Source organism: Sturnus vulgaris, chromosome 22 (assembly GCF_052056855.1).
Source record: "Sturnus vulgaris isolate bStuVul1 chromosome 22, bStuVul1.hap1, whole genome shotgun sequence".
In the NCBI taxonomy this organism is placed as follows: Eukaryota; Metazoa; Chordata; class Aves; order Passeriformes; family Sturnidae; genus Sturnus; species Sturnus vulgaris.
Genome location: NC_142264.1, coordinates 5,619,681 through 5,638,215, shown reverse-complemented (window position 1 = coordinate 5,638,215; position 18,535 = coordinate 5,619,681). Strand labels below are relative to the sequence as shown.

At 39.6% G+C, this 18,535-nt stretch overlaps 1 protein-coding gene across 4 annotated transcripts in view; it reads left to right on the top strand.

The window, feature by feature from the left end:
* The window catches only part of SPTAN1 (spectrin alpha, non-erythrocytic 1), a 45,896-nt gene that overhangs the window by 10,937 nt on the left and 16,424 nt on the right, over positions 1-18,535 (top strand). For 2 of the 4 annotated variants that reach the window (XM_088177723.1, XM_014873170.2), the window contains exons 5-32: positions 622-768; positions 1,369-1,502; positions 2,176-2,320; positions 2,414-2,568; positions 3,804-3,939; positions 4,365-4,466; positions 4,696-4,833; positions 5,269-5,379; positions 5,843-5,920; positions 6,092-6,247; positions 6,592-6,796; positions 6,925-7,106; positions 7,372-7,615; positions 7,940-8,062; positions 8,774-8,991; positions 9,729-9,821; positions 10,152-10,286; positions 10,691-10,839; positions 12,164-12,223; positions 14,323-14,521; positions 15,074-15,178; positions 15,702-15,725; positions 16,080-16,115; positions 17,123-17,170; positions 17,504-17,595; positions 17,749-17,893; positions 18,007-18,188; positions 18,356-18,455. In XM_088177723.1, the coding sequence (XP_088033849.1) occupies positions 622-768; positions 1,369-1,502; positions 2,176-2,320; positions 2,414-2,568; positions 3,804-3,939; positions 4,365-4,466; positions 4,696-4,833; positions 5,269-5,379; positions 5,843-5,920; positions 6,092-6,247; positions 6,592-6,796; positions 6,925-7,106; positions 7,372-7,615; positions 7,940-8,062; positions 8,774-8,991; positions 9,729-9,821; positions 10,152-10,286; positions 10,691-10,839; positions 12,164-12,223; positions 14,323-14,521; positions 15,074-15,178; positions 15,702-15,725; positions 16,080-16,115; positions 17,123-17,170; positions 17,504-17,595; positions 17,749-17,893; positions 18,007-18,188; positions 18,356-18,455 (3,642 nt within the window). The remainder of the gene's footprint in view (positions 1-621; positions 769-1,368; positions 1,503-2,175; positions 2,321-2,413; positions 2,569-3,803; positions 3,940-4,364; positions 4,467-4,695; positions 4,834-5,268; positions 5,380-5,842; positions 5,921-6,091; positions 6,248-6,591; positions 6,797-6,924; positions 7,107-7,371; positions 7,616-7,939; positions 8,063-8,773; positions 8,992-9,728; positions 9,822-10,151; positions 10,287-10,690; positions 10,840-12,163; positions 12,224-14,322; positions 14,522-15,073; positions 15,179-15,701; positions 15,726-16,079; positions 16,116-17,122; positions 17,171-17,503; positions 17,596-17,748; positions 17,894-18,006; positions 18,189-18,355; positions 18,456-18,535) is intronic. The other 2 variants (XM_014873174.2, XM_014873173.2) reach the window with 1 other exon arrangement.

The following is an 18,535-nucleotide window of genomic DNA, read 5'->3' as shown; positions in this document are numbered from 1 at the left end:
CCCAAGCAGCAAGCAGTGTGTAAATAGTTACTAAATGATTGAAATATCTTTAGATATACATTGTAAGGAAATGAACTGTAGGAGGACTGTTGGCTCTTGATTCTTTGAACTCTAAGCAAGCCGACCACAAACCACACTATCAAAAGGGAAAAAAAGCCACAAAATAATCACACTGGTTTCTTTAAATGGTGGTTTGCTATTTTGTATCACTGTGGGTTCAAACTGTAAACCCTGTATAACTGTTACTGAACACGAGACTGTGCTTTTTGTGCAGAAATCTTGCATCAGAAGTCTACAGCAAATGCTGTAAAAACATAAACAGTGTAAAAAGGAACAAATTCTAGTCACTGTGTGCTAAAAATTTGTACTTGAAAAATTAATATGACCAAGTAAGATGACAGAATAATCCTGTTTGTGATCTTGCATATTTTCTGCAATAATGGGTAGGTGTTGGGGCAGAGAATAGAGTTTAATGAATAAATTTTGGAGTTTTAAATCTGACCTTAAACACTATGATTGTCTTTGACCTATTGAAAATTAGGACAGTTTGCTTCCTAATTTTTAATAGTGATTTCCCATAGGATATACTGAAATTAACTTTTTTTTTTTTCAATGTGCTAGGAAGCAATAGTGACATCAGAAGAACTTGGACAGGACTTAGAGCATGTTGAAGTTTTGCAAAAGAAGTTTGAAGAGTTCCAGACAGACCTTGCAGCTCATGAAGAAAGAGTAAATGAAGTGAACCAGTTTGCTGGCAAACTTATCCAGGTAAGCATTTATGGGTGTTGAAAATCTCTCTTGGCAAGTGAGTTATCACAGCAAACATTTGTCTGTAACTTCCCCTCTTTCCCCTCTGGTTTGGGGAAGATCTTTAAGCTTTGCTTTGCATGGGTACTTGGCTCTCTTCACCTTAAATGGTCACCATTTGATTCACTTGTTCTTCTGCTGAACAGTCTGAATAACAGCCCCATCTGGGAATGTTCCTGAAAATGTGGAGAGTAGTGATTAGTAAGAGAAACTGTCATATTTGGGTTAAATTTATTTCCCTTGGACAAGGAGATTTAGTATCTCTTCTGGTTTGATATCTGGGGCCTGATCAAGGATGGAGGCAGGGCAGGAAGTGTTTCATTCCAGGGAAAAAGAAGATACTATTTACAGCCCTCTTCCCATGGACTAATTACTATATAGGGAAAACACTACAAGAGTATTGAATGTTTGCACAGTAAAATTTCAGGGAAACTATTGAATTGGGTGATCATCTGGAAAGTACAGTAATTATAAATTGATCTCTTGAAGACCAGCAGCGTTTTGTCAATGGATGTAAAATCAAAGAACACATGAAAATAACGTTTTTCCTTTGCTTGCCAGGAAACACACCCTGAAGAGGAACTGATAAAGTCCAAACAAGATGAAGTAAATGCAAGCTGGCAGCGTCTTAAGGGACTTGCCCTTCAGAGGCAAGGAAAACTCTTTGGGGCAGCTGAAGTTCAGCGTTTCAACAGGTATGAACTTGGCTGGATCTGCTGGATGATGTAACCCTTGTGTGGGTGTTTAATGATGCATTCAGCTGCACACAGTGTGAAAAAAGCTACTGTCTCCTATGGCTTTGCCTTGCTCTTCTGCATGACTTGCTGAATGAAGACCTCGTTGTTCTACAATTACTTTAGAATGGTGATTCTGATGGAGCTTTTCAGAACTTGGCAGCTGTGTTCATTCCTGCTAATGGCAGTGTTGCTCTCCTTTCTTCTGAGGGCTTTTTCCTCCAGTTCTGTCCTAGAGGAGCCTTAAATGGGATGTGCCTTTTTTGTTGGATATCAGCCTAATTGTTCTGGAGACTTTGAGCAATGTCTTTCTATTCTCATCTCCATCTACAGCGTTTTGAGATTTGCTGTAATTAAGTGGACATGGATCCACTCCATGGCACTGCTCAGTGGTGCTGTAATTCCTGGTTTGCATCTGGTGACAGTGGCCTGGTAATACACTTCAGAATTTCTTGAGGTGCAAAGAAAGTCTATTTATTTGGTTTTTTAAAGGATGTTTGTAGTTGGCTGCAGTGTTTATATATGTGAGTTTGTATTCCAGTACTTCTGGCACACATATGGGAACACGTCCTGCTTCCTTCCTTCCTTTTACCATACAAGACAAACTGCTTTCAATCTGTGCTTTGTTTTGAAGGGATGTGGATGAAACAATCAGCTGGATTAAGGAGAAAGGGCAGTTGATGGCCTCAGATGATTTTGGCAGAGACTTAGCCAGTGTGCAGGCATTACTGCGCAAGCACGAAGGCCTGGAAAGAGACCTGGCAGCTCTGGAAGATAAGGTACCCCTGTGAGATGTATTTATCTACAGTTTAAACGAGCTAACCAGCTTGTAAAAGGCTGGAAGCTCACTCCCAGTTTGTGCCTGGCTTTAGGTGAAGGCCCTGTGTGCAGAAGCTGACCGTTTGCAGCAGTCTCACCCAATAAACGCTTCCCAAATTCAAGTGAAGCGGGAGGAGCTCATTGCCAACTGGGAGCAGATCCGGACGCTGGCAGCAGAGAGACACGCTCGCCTCAACGACTCCTACAGGTGGGTCATGCAGCAGGACACTGGTGCTTCCCTCCTTCACATTTCACAGAGGGCTCTTGGAAGGAGAAGAAAGGGGTGCCATTTCCAAAATTTTGGAGTGATTCTGGTGTTTTCAGAGCAGTCTTGTTCACCAAATTCTATTTTATGCTAACTTCTAATAAAAGAAATATTTATATGCTTGAAAAATTATTGCAGCTTTAATCATTCTCTGGATGTGGATCAACTGTGAAAATAGACACATGATGTCTTAGGACATTTGCTATTTTCTCTATCTGAGTTGAGACGAGCATTTTGAAGTACATTATCTGACTATGTTTCAATTTTGCTGAAAAGAAGAAGCTTTTTAAATACTTTTATTATAAATCTGTTCACTAGTGTTTAAGAGTCTCTATGAATACTGAGGTATGATAGGTTGTTTAATATATTGTCCCAGACCAAATGAATTCCCTGTTTCTGTGGTAGGTGTTTTCTGCTGTGGAATTTGTCTTCATCCAGTCTTGTGTCTATACTCACCTGGTCTCTGAAACATAACCTGTTAGATCACTGTTGAGAAGCCATACTAAAAACAAACTAATCCTGATATGGTGGTTAGTTTATATCCTTTCTGGTTTTGTTTTTCTGCCCTTTGTTCCTTCCCATGATGTGGGATTTTTGGCAGTGGAGATCCACACAAAGAATCTTTACCTTCCCTGCCATAGTATCTTCAAAACAATTAACAGCAAATGTAAAAGGGAAACAGAAGCTGATCACTTTTGCTGATAAGTGTTAAGCATATGCCAAAGGCAACGGCTAAAGGCATTCTGGAAGGAATTTGAGGTCTTGTTTGCTTGTTTTAAGGCTGAGGCATGTGCAGTTGAAATTTTCTGTCAGTTCCCTCCCCCCCCCCCCACTGTTATGGCTGTGACAGAAACAGCCCTGTGGATTATCTTGAGAACTGTATTTTGATTTCTGTTGTCCTCAGTGTGTAGTTAGGAGTATTAATTTTACTTACTATATAAGTTCTATGCAAAATACATCTTTGAAGCATTGATTTAGAACCCAACATTTTCATAACTTCAAAAGACTTGTTTTTTGATCGAAAGCATATTTAGTTATTTAATATTCTGAGCACATTTTTGTATTGTTTTATTTGTATCTGAGGAACAACTTTTATGATTGTAACCCTTTCTTTGGGGAAAGAGGAGAGAAACTGCAAATTAATTATTCCCAATCATTTTTTCCTTTGCTTACCAAAGGCTGCAGCGCTTTCTCGCAGACTTCCGAGACCTCACCAGCTGGGTGACTGAGATGAAGGCTCTCATAAATGCTGATGAGCTTGCCAATGATGTGGCTGGGGCAGAAGCCCTTCTAGACAGACATCAGGAACATAAGGTAGGGTGGTTATACAGCCAAATCCAGTCAGCAGCCCTCTGATTTGTATGTCTAACACAGTCTCTGAGTCAGTGTTGTAGCACTGGAATGCTTTGATCATGCAACTAACTCAGTACTGGATTGCTGTCCTGATTTAATATTTTTAAATTTTTTCTAGATGGTAGATATATCCTAATTACTAAGCATTTAAGAATGCTTATGGTAATATTTTATTAAACAATAGGTCTGATACCAGCCAGTTAGACTAATAACTGTTTTACCTCTCCATCATAAGGAATTCCTGTAATTAAGCAGAAAGAATACAACTCAAACTCTTAGTTTCATTTTAATGTAGAAATTTATACCTACCTTATGTGCACTGTAAGGTAATTTGACACTCTGTGCTAAGATAAATGTTGTTAACAACTTTTTCACATCTTCCCTAGGGAGAAATTGATGCCCATGAAGACAGCTTCAAATCTGCTGATGAGTCAGGCCAGGCTTTGCTCTCTGCTGGGCACTATGCTTCTGATGAAGTTAAAGAAAAGGTAAGTTGAGAGCAAAAGCTCCTAGAAGAATTTTGTCTCTTTCTTCTGTGTCCCTTAATTGAAAAGGCTGATCATATTTGAATCTGGAGATTTCATTGTTTACACAGAAGGTCATTCTCAATTCATTGCTAACCACTTTTTTAGAGTCACAGTTTGATTTTACAGTGAGATGGAAGTGAACTAGAGTGTTAAATAAAATTATTATATATTCCTCTTCCCAATTGATTAGCTGACCATCCTCTCAGATGAAAGATCTGCCTTGCTGGAGCTGTGGGAGCTCCGCAGACAGCAGTATGAGCAGTGCATGGACCTGCAGCTTTTCTACAGAGACACTGAACAAGTTGACAACTGGATGAGCAAACAAGAAGTGAGTGCATATCTTTGAATTCTCTAGATATGGTGGACTTGAATTTCTGAGTAGTCCTCTGTAAGCTTAAGCAATTGGTATTGCTTGCTGGCAGTGCCATGAACACCCACTAGTGAGTGGGTGCTGTGCAGAGTTACTTATCTGACTGCCTGAAGTGGTGCAATGGCTGTTTCCATCTAATGCTGAAACTATGAGCTGTGAAAAGTGGGCTTGATGTGGCTTTTATGTGTGTTAACTCTTGTAAAATACTGGTTGAATAAGAAGCTAAAAAGAATTATTGGCTGTTAGAAGCATAAAGCAAATACCATGCCAGTTATGCCATCTTTACCTTTCAGTAATAACATGGCAGAAAATATCCCTGGCTGTGCTTGAGCTCACTTAGAGCAGCTGAGTATGGAAAATGAGTATAAAAATGTGTTTGTGTCCTTACTTCAGGCATTTTTGCTGAATGAAGACCTTGGTGATTCTCTGGACAGTGTGGAGGCTCTTCTAAAGAAGCATGAAGACTTTGAGAAATCCCTAAGTGCCCAAGAGGAGAAAATCACAGTAAGACATTGGCATTAGGTCATCAGTGAGTGGACAAAAAGTGAAACAAGGGTGTTTATTGATTGACTGGGGAAGAGACACTGCTAGAGGGTGGTAAAGGATGGGGTTTGCTTTGCAGAATGATATATTATGTGGGATGTATTATCTCTAAATAACAGGTATTTTCTCTGAAATGAAAAATAGTGGAAAAGGTGTGGGATAGGGCTTGATTTCTGTCTCAGAGCTGGGTAACCTGGTGCTTCCTTATCGTATCAGCGCACAGGTGGATGAATATTTGTCAAAAACCTGCACTCTTCCACATGGGAGAGGATGAGAGTATAGAGAGAAAAGGGTATAATGACAGATCTGCTAATGGCTTTCTGCCAGTTTTACTGTGATAAACTTTGGGGAATTGATATACTAAGCAAATTTGCATAAGCAATTTCTATTACACCAAATAAATGGAAACTTGTTTTCCCTCTAGGCATTAGATGAGTTTGCTACCAAGTTGATTCAGAATAACCACTATGCCATGGATGATGTTGCTACACGCAGAGATGCTGTAAGTATCCAAAATGCATTTGGACTGTAGACTTTAAATCTTGTTCTGCTTCATTATTTTACATGGTTTGACTTCAGTATAGGATAAGTCAGTGGAGTTGTCCCAAGAGGGGTGCAGTGGTGGCTCTTACGAGCTTGAAGAATTTAAAAACCTTTTACTTTCTTTTTTCAGCTGCTGAGCCGCCGAAATGCCCTTCATGAAAGAGCCATGTACCGCCGTGCTCAGCTGGCAGATTCTTTCCATCTGCAGCAGTTTTTCCGAGATTCTGATGAGCTCAAGAGTTGGGTTAATGAAAAGATGAAAACTGCAACTGATGAGGCGTACAAGGTAAACACAAAGATGAATGGTAGAATGCTTTTAAGGCAGTACCAGGCCTGATCAGTCTAACGACACAAGGCAACATCAGCCAAAATGTTGCTGATAATCGGTGGTATTAATGACAACAGGAGGAATTGTCTAATTTCTTCCTGACCCTAAGAGGCATTTTCCCATCATGTAGTAATCATCCCTATCCAGTAGCTTAAGAATTCTGATTTAAGGCATATTTTAGCACCAAATCCTCTGGTTACACCATAGCATGTCTATAAATATAGTCCAATTTCAAAAATTCTTCAGACACCTTTGGGTACTGATTTTATATTGAAATATTCTATTTCTTCCTTCATCTGTAGGATCCATCGAACTTGCAAGGTAAAGTTCAGAAACACCAGGCTTTTGAAGCAGAGCTGTCTGCTAACCAGAGTCGTATTGATGCCCTGGAGAAAGCTGGCCAGAAGCTGATTGATGTCAAGCACTACGCATCTGATGAGGTGGCAGCTCGCATGAATGAAGTCATCAGCTTGTGGAAGAAACTTCTGGAGGCCACTGAGCTGAAAGGTACGACTTGCTCAGAAGAATATGGGCAAATTTCTTGAGAGTTTAGCTGGGACAAGACAGGAAATGAGTTAACTTCAGTTTCCACTTGACTTAGGTTGTCCTGTTCTCCCCTTGCCCGTGTCTCTCAGGTATAAAACTGCGGGAAGCCAATCAGCAGCAGCAGTTTAATCGCAATGTGGAGGACATTGAGCTCTGGCTGTATGAAGTCGAAGGACACTTGGCTTCTGATGATTATGGAAAAGATCTTACTAATGTTCAGAATCTTCAGAAGAAACATGCACTGCTAGAGGCAGATGTTGCTGCCCATCAGGTAAGGAAATAATTTTTATTCCTATTTTCAGATCTGTTTACTCAAAAGATGTATTTTCAGATATGCTCAGTCATACACCTTAGCAGATCTGGTTTTCTATAACTTTTTTATCTTTGAGTTTTATGGTTTGCTTATGAAAAATAATTTTGAGCTGAAACATAACTTATATGTGTCTAAAATTACAACTTTAATAGAAATTAACTTCTCAGTCACTGCAGCCACCTCGCAGAATTCTGACCTAATGCTGTTGCTGGATCAATTTTAGGATCGGATAGATGGCATTACCATCCAGGCACGCCAGTTCCAGGAGGCTGGGCACTTTGATGCTGACAATATCAAGAAGAAACAAGAAGCTTTGGTGGCTCGTTATGAAGCTCTCAAGGACCCCATGGTGGCTCGCAAGCAGAAACTCGCAGATTCTCTTCGCCTGCAGCAGCTTTTCCGTGACATTGAGGATGAAGAGACCTGGATTAGGGAAAAAGAACCTATTGCAGCTTCAACAAACCGAGGTTGGTCCATCCTGGTATCTCTAGGATTTAGATGTCAGAATTGCTCTGTTGTGAATTGTATCTTTATAGAACATTCTCTGAAAGTTTCAGAGCTGTTTGGTGTAATTAACATTGCCAGAGTTACATATTTGCCATCGCCCCTGGGTCTCTGTTACGTTACTTATATAATTCCGGTGTTTATTTATAATATAAATATAGTTTCCATAGTGCTCTGTCTTCATTGTTAGAGTTCTCTGTGTGCAAGCTTGTCTGGCTGCAGCTGCCTTGAAGTTTTTGTTTCATCTAATGACTGATTTAGCTGATTAATTATTTTGTATCTTTCAGGCAAGGACTTAATTGGCGTCCAGAACCTGCTCAAGAAGCACCAGGCCTTGCAGGCAGAAATTGCAGGCCATGAGCCTCGCATTAAAGCAGTCACACAGAAGGGAAATGCTATGGTGGAAGAAGGTATGTCTCAATATTTTTAAACTCTGGCACAGTCTTTTGTTGTCTGGCCCAGCACAGTTAAGAATTATTGCGTGATTTTATCCTGATAATAGGCAGGTAGTTGCTAGCAGGATGAACTCCTGGTCATCTTTCACCTGAAAATAAAAATAGGTCCCTAGATGGGAACCTGTCAAAATTTTGACAGATGTGTCTACTCTTGATGAACACTTACTTAGCAATTTTGTGCCTATTGTATTTAGTCTCTATAATTAAATCTGTTGAAGGGTTCTATCAGAGATACATAATCATGGTGTGAGAGAGAATTCTCTACAAAGACAGTAATTCTTGCTTTTAAATAAATAGGCATCTTTATTTCTGACTGACTGTTTTTAACACGAAAATGCAAAAAAAAAAAAAGTCTTGCCGGTCTGAAATAATATTTGTCTGCTGACAGAACTCTGGAAAGAGATGACCTTTTCTCTTTCATCACAGAAATGTTATGATGTGTCTCATTCCTAATAATTAAGATATACCAGTACAGTTTGATTGACAGGTTCAGTGCTTTGCAGACTAAGGCAAAATGACCAGCTGAGTTATGTTTTTATAATTCTAGTCTAAATAGGCTTTAAATTGGTCTAATTTCTGTGACTTTGAAGAATTACTTGTAATCTTTTCATGTCTGTTGGTTTTGTCTGCTGAAGTCCTTCAGTTCCCTCTGCTTCTGTTCCATAGGACACTTTGCAGCTGAGGATGTGAAAATCAAACTGAACGAACTAAACCAGAAGTGGGACTCTCTGAAAGCCAAAGCATCTCAGCGTCGACAGGACTTGGAGGATTCCCTGCAGGCTCAGCAGTACTTTGCTGATGCTAATGAGGCTGAATCTTGGATGAGGGAAAAGGAGCCCATTGTAGGCAGTACAGACTATGGAAAAGATGAAGACTCTGCTGAGGTATTTGAGATTCTTGTTCAAATCAATTTTGCATAAGTACAGTGAGGATTTGTCCAGTGATAAAAAAATTAGCTGTAATAATTTCAAGATTCTCAACAAAGAGGGCAGATTCTTGCATTAAGCAAGATTTTGGCTCTTAGTCAAAAGATGACATATTTTCCTGTGTCTTAGTTGCTATTACACATGAAATTCTGCTGCTCAGTATTAAACCAACTGTGAGGAAGCTTTACCTCTGTATTTACTCTTTTACAGGGATTTGTTTTTTTAAGTATAATGAAAATAATATCAGCAAATTCCTCATGGGATGAGCATTTCAGTATGAGTCTAGTTTTCAGCAGTTCATTAGTCTGGAAGTAATTTTTTTTGTCTGGTTTTGTTTTATTGATATCATTCTGCAGTCAAACTCCATGGCCCAGGCAGTGCTGACTGACATTTTATCAACATGAAGTGCAGTTTAAAGGCTCACTTTAAACTTACCCATATCACTCTAGAGATAGTTATTTCTGGTCAGAACAAAAGAATGTTGCTGAGATAAGGTAGAGGCAAAGCACCAGAAGCATTAGGGCCACTATCTAGCCTGTGAATAAATAGAAGTGATTATTCCCATGAGAGTCACAAGGCTGGCAGCTCCGAAAAACCCACGTTCCCTTTGTATGGAGTCAAAGTATATATTTTAAGCAGAGGCATATTTGTAAAATGGCAAGATGTGCATATTGTGTATTATCATCCACTTTCAGGCTCTTCTGAAGAAACATGAAGCTTTGATGTCTGATCTCTCCGCTTATGGCAGCAGCATCCAGGCATTGAGGGAGCAGGCCCAGTCATGCAGGGTAAGAAAAAATGCTAATCATGTAGCTAAAATTCATGGGTCAGCAAAAGGTAAAAACAAAGCTCAATAACAGTTGTTGGTTTTGAGAAGTTATTGCAGACTGTGCTTGATTTTCTCAAAAAAACAGCACTCTGTTTTTATAATCATAAGACAGCTGTATTGTTTGGAAATAAAACAATTTAATGTCATGGTTTTCAGGGTTTGAGCCCAGACAGCACCTAAGCTGACTCTACAGTAGCTTTAACTAAGGCTGAAGTCTATTCTAGGACAACAACATCGATGATAATAAACTTGTAACAGCTCATTTTTTCTTGTGCTTTTTTTTTTTTAGCAACAAGTTGCTCCCACAGATGATGAAACTGGAAAGGAGCTTGTTCTGGCACTCTATGATTACCAGGAGAAGAGTCCCCGGGAGGTGACAATGAAGAAGGGAGATATCCTCACCTTACTCAACAGCACCAACAAGGTGGGTTCTGGCTTTCCTGCTTTGCTGCCCTGCTTGGCTCCCTCAGTGCTGTGTGCTTTGTTTGCTTTTGGAACATTTAGCCTGTGTCCCCGTTCAGCACTTCTGCTGAACCTGTTCATTTCCATCACTACTCTACATCTGCCAGCTTTTCCAAGACAGGGCACATACATATCTGTGAGAACTTTAATTCCCTGATGTGGAGGAATTTTTGGCCAAATAGAAGAGGAAACATGGGAGTAAGATCTCTATCTTCAACAGACAGTTTGTTTGAAATGATCTCTGTAACGAACAAACTGTTGAGAGCATTACTGGTTTCCTTGTGTTAATAGAAGTCTCTGATTTGCAGCATTCTTTATGCTTGATGATGGCCTCACAGTGGTTGCTTTGTGTCTTTTTGCTTCCAGGACTGGTGGAAGGTGGAAGTCAATGACCGTCAGGGATTTGTACCAGCTGCTTATGTGAAAAAATTGGATCCTGCCCAGTCTGCATCCCGAGAGAACCTCCTGGAGGAGCAGGGCAGCATAGCACTGCGACAGGAGCAAATCGACAACCAGTAAGATCTGACTGATGAGATATGACACTGCCAGCATTAGCTGGCTTGGCCTTTGCTTCACAGATTGCCACCAGCTTAGGTTAATGCTTCTTACACTAGGGAGTAATTAATTGGAGCAAAACAAGGGCCTCCTTTGCCAGAGGCACCAGATTCAGTTGTTGTATTCCTGCTCTAGATTTTCTTGTTGCTTTTCCCATTCTTAACCGTTAAACTCATGACACTAGAGCTCAACTTACTGTCTGACTTGACTATTTTATGTGTTCCTTTTGTTGTTGTACCTAACTACTTAAACTTGTTTGTGAGTTATATATGTTCTAAGCAACTCTTGTATATGTAGTTGTCACTTCTTAATGTGTGATCTGTTTTTAAAAGCTTTCTAAAATTTTATTCCATTAAGTACAGTGCTCTCCCTATACAAGGCTGCCTCTGGAGGTGCCCTCCTTACGAACTGGGGCTACTTTGCTGCTAGCTCATCACTTTTTTTTCTAAAATGTGGTGCCAGTATTTGTTGTCATTATAGGAGCTAAAGTGTGTCCCCCCTTTTTTTTATCATCTTTTTAAAAAGAGCAGCATATCGTTGCAAACAGAAAACTGCAAGGCCACCTGGTAATGACCTTCTTAAAGCACATGGTGGCTGGAGATTAATTCAAGCAAGGGCTGTGGGTGATAGCTGTGAGTGCTGGCTCACCTTATCAAGCCACTTGAAAGCTGAAGCTGGAAGGTTTCTATGTACTCCCATCTGTTTGTGCAGCTATGCTGTCATTCCGTGTGAGAATTTCCTCCCACTCAGTTGTGTTGAGTCAATTATTACAGTGCCATGCAATAATTACTAGCTTTAGCTCTAGAATTTAAAAAATTTAAGTAAAATCACATAGAAACCCCCCACCAAACCATTACAAAAGGCCTTTTTACCAGCACAAAGAAAAAATGCTGGAAAATTGTGACACATTGGTCAGGATTTTAATAATATAATTCCCTACATGGGTTTGCATGTGGCTTTTAGTAACTAGAACAGGGCACCTTATTTTAGAGCCAAGGAGAGGGGATCACTTTTTAGTTTCCAATCCCATGGCACAATAATGAGGAAATGAGGAGACCTTATAGAGAGAGCTCAACTGTACTGCTGAAGTTTCCTTATATGAATTGTACTCCTGGTCTGATTTGCTTTGTTTGCTTCTGAACAACACCTAATTTTCTCCATTTAAATGTGAACTCTTACCCATCTCCTACCACAGACCAGCCATGGATGGAGCTGCTGCTTTCATTATATTTGTTAATCTGACTAATTTTTCGCATGCATTTGCTGTGCTCCCTGTCTGTGCAGGACTCTCATTACTAAGGAGGTCGGCAGTGTATCTCTGCGTATGAAACAGGTCGAAGAACTGTGAGTAGGATTAGCCCTTTCCTAAACCATGCTGTCTCCACACTGTCACTGTTCATCCTCCCTTTGTTTCTTTCTTTGGGAAGGCTGCTCCAAAGAGGCATGAAGGAGGCCATTCCTGCATTGAGGATTAGTTTAGATCAATGTGGTGGTCTGTGTTTCCTCTGCTCCTCACAACCAGCTGCTTATCTTGCTGGGCTGCTAAATTGGTTCATGTTTTCTCCATCACGCTGGTTTTGCTTACCAAAGAGGCTTTAGGGCTATCTAGACTGTTTCCCTTAAAAAGCATCTCCTGCATTTTCTGAGGTGCAGATAGAAATATTGGTTTGTTTATATAAATATATACAAAATACATCTACCAAGTATTGCATCACATCTGAACGTCTTAAGAGTTCGGGAAGGGTGGGGCTGTCATGGTTTATCAAATAAAGTAACATTCATGCCGGCTAGCCAAAAAACATTATTTATATAGGGTGATTCTTTCTTAATTTTAACATTAACTAAATTTTGAAACTTGTGTTCCTTTCTCCTGGAAAAGATATCAAGTTTGCATTATACTGGTGGAAGTTGCTGGGAAATCCAAAGCCACTGTGTTAATTGACTGTGCCTGACGTTTTACATTTGCCATAGCAAATGTATTTCTTGAAAATTAAAAGTGAAACTTTTATGTACATCTCTCAAGTGTTGCAAAGCAACTCTGAGGTTAGGTCTGCTTTGAAAGAGTTATGCCCCAAATCTTCTATGAGCTTTACAGGTATTTAATACCTAATGTTGTTTGCTGAGGCAAACAGTTGCAGTTAGGGCAGGCTTCAAAACAGTGTTTTCAATTCAGGGTAGAAAGTTTCTATTCAAATCAAATATGAAAAATCGTTAATTCCTTTCTGCCCTCTCTTAAACTACAGGAAGCCATAGTCTCTGCTTCCATGGAAGGAGAGCTGATTTATCAGTTTGGTATATAGACATTAGAGCCCAGGATACTGAGGATTTTTTTTCAGGAGACTTCGTCTGAGCTGCTAGTTAGGAAAATGCTGAAGCTCAGTTTGTGCCCGTGTGCTTCGGGGTGGGAAATGAAATCATCCCCATCTGAGGCCCCTGCAGGTACCTCAGCAGTGTCTGGTATTATTTGATTTAATAACATCAAAAGGAATATGCTTAATAATGAGAATCTGTTGCTGCTCTTGATCACTGTGGTTGACTGATGTCCAAACTGATTCAGGACATAAAACACCCTTCCAGATGCAGCTAAAATGTCTCACCTTCTCAAATACTTAAAATAAAGTAAGAATGAGTATTAAGACTGGGTTTTTTCTGAATGCAGGTTTTTTAAAAACAGGCATTATGCATTGCTAGAGAGATTTGTAATTCAGTATCAGTGACTGCAAAATTGCTCTTGGCTTTTTTCAGCAATTGCTTGGGAAAGGTCTTGTCGGATCATCTGTGTCTAGTTGACTACAAGGTGGTTTTAAATAACTGGCTGGTATAAGATGTTTGTTTGCCTGTGCAGACCAATTTTTTTTTTTTAGGTTTTACTTTGTATCTGTTCTAATGTAAAGGAGGAGTAATATCACTGATGTTCAGAATTCCACAGATATAAAAAGTGTACATTAAATGAGTTTCATGGATTTCCTAGTTGAATATAGGTGTGTTATCAAAGATACACATCTTGCTTAAACATTGATTCAGCAGACTTTGCATTGGAAAATGACTAGTGAAGATGTTTATGTCCTAAAGCTCGGAGGTTGGTGGATTTCCATCATCTGATGTCAAACTTGATGTACTCTAGGAAAATATCTCTTGGCAAGTGAGAGCCTATGGAATCTTTCCTGCCCTGCAGTGATACTGTGGTTTAAGAGCCTACCCCATCCTAGACTGTGATTTGGATTTGCATTTGCCCAGTGAGGTGTTGCATGTGAGAGTTCCCATTTTGGTGTGCAATCCATGTGGAGGAGAGACATGGACAGTCTTCATTCCCAACTGCACGAGTAGCTCGTCCTGTAGCAGAACAAGGCACAAGTTCAGGGATTCCCCATTTTTGGGAAATTCCTGTGATTGGACTCAGTTCCATCTGACTGTTCCCTGCTTTCCTTTCCTGCTTCTCCCAGGTATCACTCTCTCCTGGAACTGGGAGAAAAACGTAAAGGCATGTTGGAAAAAAGCTGCAAGAAGTTCATGCTTTTCCGTGAAGCCAACGAGCTCCAGCAGTGGATCAATGAGAAGGAAGCAGCACTCACCAGTGAGGAAGTGGGTGCTGATCTGGAGCAGGTGGAGGTTCTGCAGAAGAAGTTTGATGATTTTCAGAAGGTATGTTGTGATGCTGCATAATGTGTGTGTTAATGTTGACCTTTCCCTTCAGGCTTTCTGATCATGTATCCATGACAATTCTTTATAGCTGAGTAGGAAACATAGCTTTGATTGGACATAAAATAGAAGGTTTATATGAATTTTTTACTTCATTTTGTGAGGATAGAGAATCCCACATTCAAGTGTGTTCAGTTTGATTAAATTCCCCAGGTAGCTCCATGCTTCCCAGCTCCCAATTCTCTTTCAACACTTTGCAGTAGAGTCTGCCAAGCTTTAGAGGAATTTCAGTTTGTATAAAGTATAACTTTCAGTTAAGCTATTCCTATTGAAAGGAAAGATGCATTTGGTTTCCATCTGTAGAGTTACTTCCCCAAGATATGAGGGGAAAAAAAATCCAGCAGCTGGGATTCCCTGGCACAGGATCTGTGGGAGCTCAGGGTCACTGTGCTCAATTCCTGCTGATCACACACTGGCACTCCTGGTGAGCCACCTTGTTCCACGTGCTTTGCTTGGGTGGATTTTAATGCTGGGACATTTTCCTGTTCTGTGTAGGATCTGAAAGCCAATGAGTCACGCCTGAAGGATATAAACAAGGTTGCCAAGGACCTGGAGTCAGAAGGGCTGATGGCAGATGAAGTACAAGCAGTACAGCAACAGGTGCTTTTTGTCTCTGCCTTAATCTAATCTAAGAAGCAAAAAATTTTCCTCCTTTCTTTTGTCTGTTGTCTTTGCCTGGCATTACAAGATTCAGGCTGTTCTCTAGTTTGGCCATCCCAAGAAGACCTTTAGATTTACATTTTTTAATAATGGTAGAGCAAATTACAGCAGCATCTAGAGCTTTTTCCTTTCTTTTAGGAGTGGAAAGCCTTTTCAGTAATATTAAAAGTCATGGAGAATCCATGCATTTGCTTCATATAAATTTGAAATTTAGCCTTTATTTATTTGCAGGGAAATGGGTGAAGTATGCTAGGGAAAAAGAGAAATAAAATAGAGCACAGTTCAGAGTGGAGGGGGCATGTGGGTTTTCAGTTTTGGTTTGGGTTTTCTAGGAGGTTTTTTGCCAGTTTTTTACGTATTTGTGCTGTAAATAATTTTATCCTGTGCCAACTAAGTATGAAGCATGCTGGGAAAAATACTCTTTCTGTTCAGAAAATAACGAATTGTCCTGTCTCCTTTGCAGGAAGTCTATGGGATGATGCCCAGGGTAAGTGTTAATTTCTGAGGTGGATGGAGTGGCAATTGTAACACGTTTGAGATGTACAAGGAGAAGTTCAGCAATAATTGTAGTTCATTTCCATGATGGAACTCACTAATGACTTTGAATGGACATTCAAAGATTATCTTATCTATGATCCCATTATTTCCTGAGTGTCTTGCCCCACATCACAGATCTAAGCAAGCAGTATAACCCAAATTGATACAAATACGTGCATGAAAAAATGTATTTACTCTGTTAAGGACTGAACACAGGTATTTTCAAGATTTTTTTTTTAACTATATTCTGATAGTATTAGATTCTCCTTTGTATTTAAAGCTATTTCTTTACCTTTTCAAACAGGATGAAACTGATTCTAAGACAGCCTCTCCTTGGAAGGTAGGTGTCATTGCTTAGTAGCACACAACAGGAAAATAAAACAAAAACTACAGCACATCATCTTTTTTAGACCATTTGCTTCTCCTATGCCACAGAAATTGTCAACAGCCTGGTTTTTACCTTTAACTTTCTGCTACAAAACTCTGTTTAATTTTGAACTTGTACTATGAGGGTGATTCCAGTTTCTAGCAGTAGATGCTGAATAATCCCTTGTTCACTTTGCATGAGTTCTTTGCTTTCTGCTTGCTACAACAAAAATGTTTTTACTCCTCAAAGTCAAAACCATTTATGTCAATACTCTTTTAGTAAGGAATATGCTGTATCCCATTACATCTTCAGCTCATTTACTACAATAGTTAGAAGAAGGCTTTCTCTATTAGAGGCTTACAGTGGAAGAGCTGTCACCTGCTAAAACACAAAAATATCTTAAATAAGTTTTAAATTGTCCAACCTTATGTTTTTGCCAGCATTTCATTCCCGTGTTTTATGTCTTGCATCCACTCTGTTAGACTTAAAGCTGCTTGTACATCTCTTAAGCTGTGTGAATGTGGGGAAACCGGGTTAGTATGCAGTATTTTGACAGAAAGTGTGCAGCCATGTTGCCAGGAACTGGAGACTTTTTAAGTATTTTTTTGCAAATTATAAGCATGTACATTGAATTCTAAGAGTTTTATAGTAACTTAGCAAACTAGGACTAAGATTTTGGGGGTTTATAATTCACGTATTGAATGTTGCCTTTAAATTTCCTCTTCTTTGTCCTCATTAAGATTTGTTTGCTTCAGTTTACACTGACATGACAGTGCTCACTTATGAATTCTGACTATTACTCTGCTCTGTAATACCTTAGGTATTATAACCAATTATTCTTAATTGTTTTTGTAGTTTACTTGCATTGTCTTTCTTAGTGATTTCTATTTGATTTTTAAGGACTTTTCTTTCAGTCTGGTTTTGCTTTTGGTTAGAGTTTACTTCAATGCTATATTTTTTATTTTTGCCTTTTCACACAGTCTGCACGTTTGATGGTACACACTGTGGCAACCTTCAACTCAATCAAGGTAATTCCACAACTTTCTCTGATGTGATTTAGAAGTTATGAACATTTTTTATCTTTCTTTTTCATAGTCTTCGTCTTTCATTAAGCTTTATAAACTCTTTAAAATCAGTTTATTGGAAGAAGCATTAGTATATACACCATTTGCTTCTCAAGTTACATCACTATCTTATTATATACATAAAATAATTTGAAGGGTTTCTTCTGAGCTATAAAACTAAATGATTTTATTTAACTAAGCTATTTGAATTTGTGCATTCTTCTGAAATGAAGCAGAATTTACTAACCTTCAGCTGTAGTGAAAAGCCAGTCTTGACTTTTCACTTCCCTTGCCCAGGAGCTGAATGAGCGCTGGAGATCCCTGCAGCAGCTGGCAGAGGAGAGGAGCCAGTTATTGGGCAGTGCCCATGAGGTCCAGAGATTCCACAGGTGAGGGGTTTGTTTGGTCTTGACTGAAATACTTTGTCTATCAAGAATTCTGAAATATAGGACCTGTTCTAAACAAATCATATTCAGCCCTCAGCTTGTTCAATGGAGGGTGGTCTTTTAATTCTCTTTTTGCCTTTCCTTCCTTCAAATCAGAGATGCTGATGAAACCAAAGAATGGATAGAGGAGAAGAATCAAGCATTAAATACAGACAACTATGGGCATGACCTGGCCAGTGTTCAGGCTCTGCAGCGCAAACACGAAGGCTTTGAGAGAGACTTGGCAGCTCTGGGAGACAAGGTGAGATTCTGAGGAAGGAAACCCAAAAATTTTCTTTTTATATACCAGAAATGATTGAACTATAGTAGTTCTCTCTGTCTTCATTGTGTTCATTTCCTTTTCTCTAATCCTAGGTGAATTCTCTTGGTGAAACTGCTCAGCGTCTGATCCAGTCACATCCAGAATCTGCTGAAGATCTCCAAGAGAAATGCACTGAGTTGAATCAGGCTTGGAACAGTCTGGGAAAACGCGCTGACCAGCGCAAGGAGAAGCTTGGAGATTCTCATGACCTGCAGCGTTTCCTCAGTGACTTCAGGTAGTGATGGATTCCCCCTCTCAATTTGTTTATTGATTAGTAAAGTATACGTGGCTTATTGTTCCACAGGAATATTCCTGTGAAGGGCTCAGGAAAGGACTGTTCCCCCTGTTGTGAGTTATTTCAGTGGAGGGAGGGAAAAATTCCCTGTTACTGTGTGTTCACAGGGACCTCATGTCTTGGATCAATGGCATCCGGGGCCTGGTCTCCTCAGATGAACTTGCAAAGGATGTGACTGGAGCTGAAGCTTTATTGGAAAGGCACCAGGTATGTGAAAGATAAATATATCATAAACATCAACAAATGTTTCTTTTTTCTGACATTTTCCAATTGGAGTTCCAAAAATA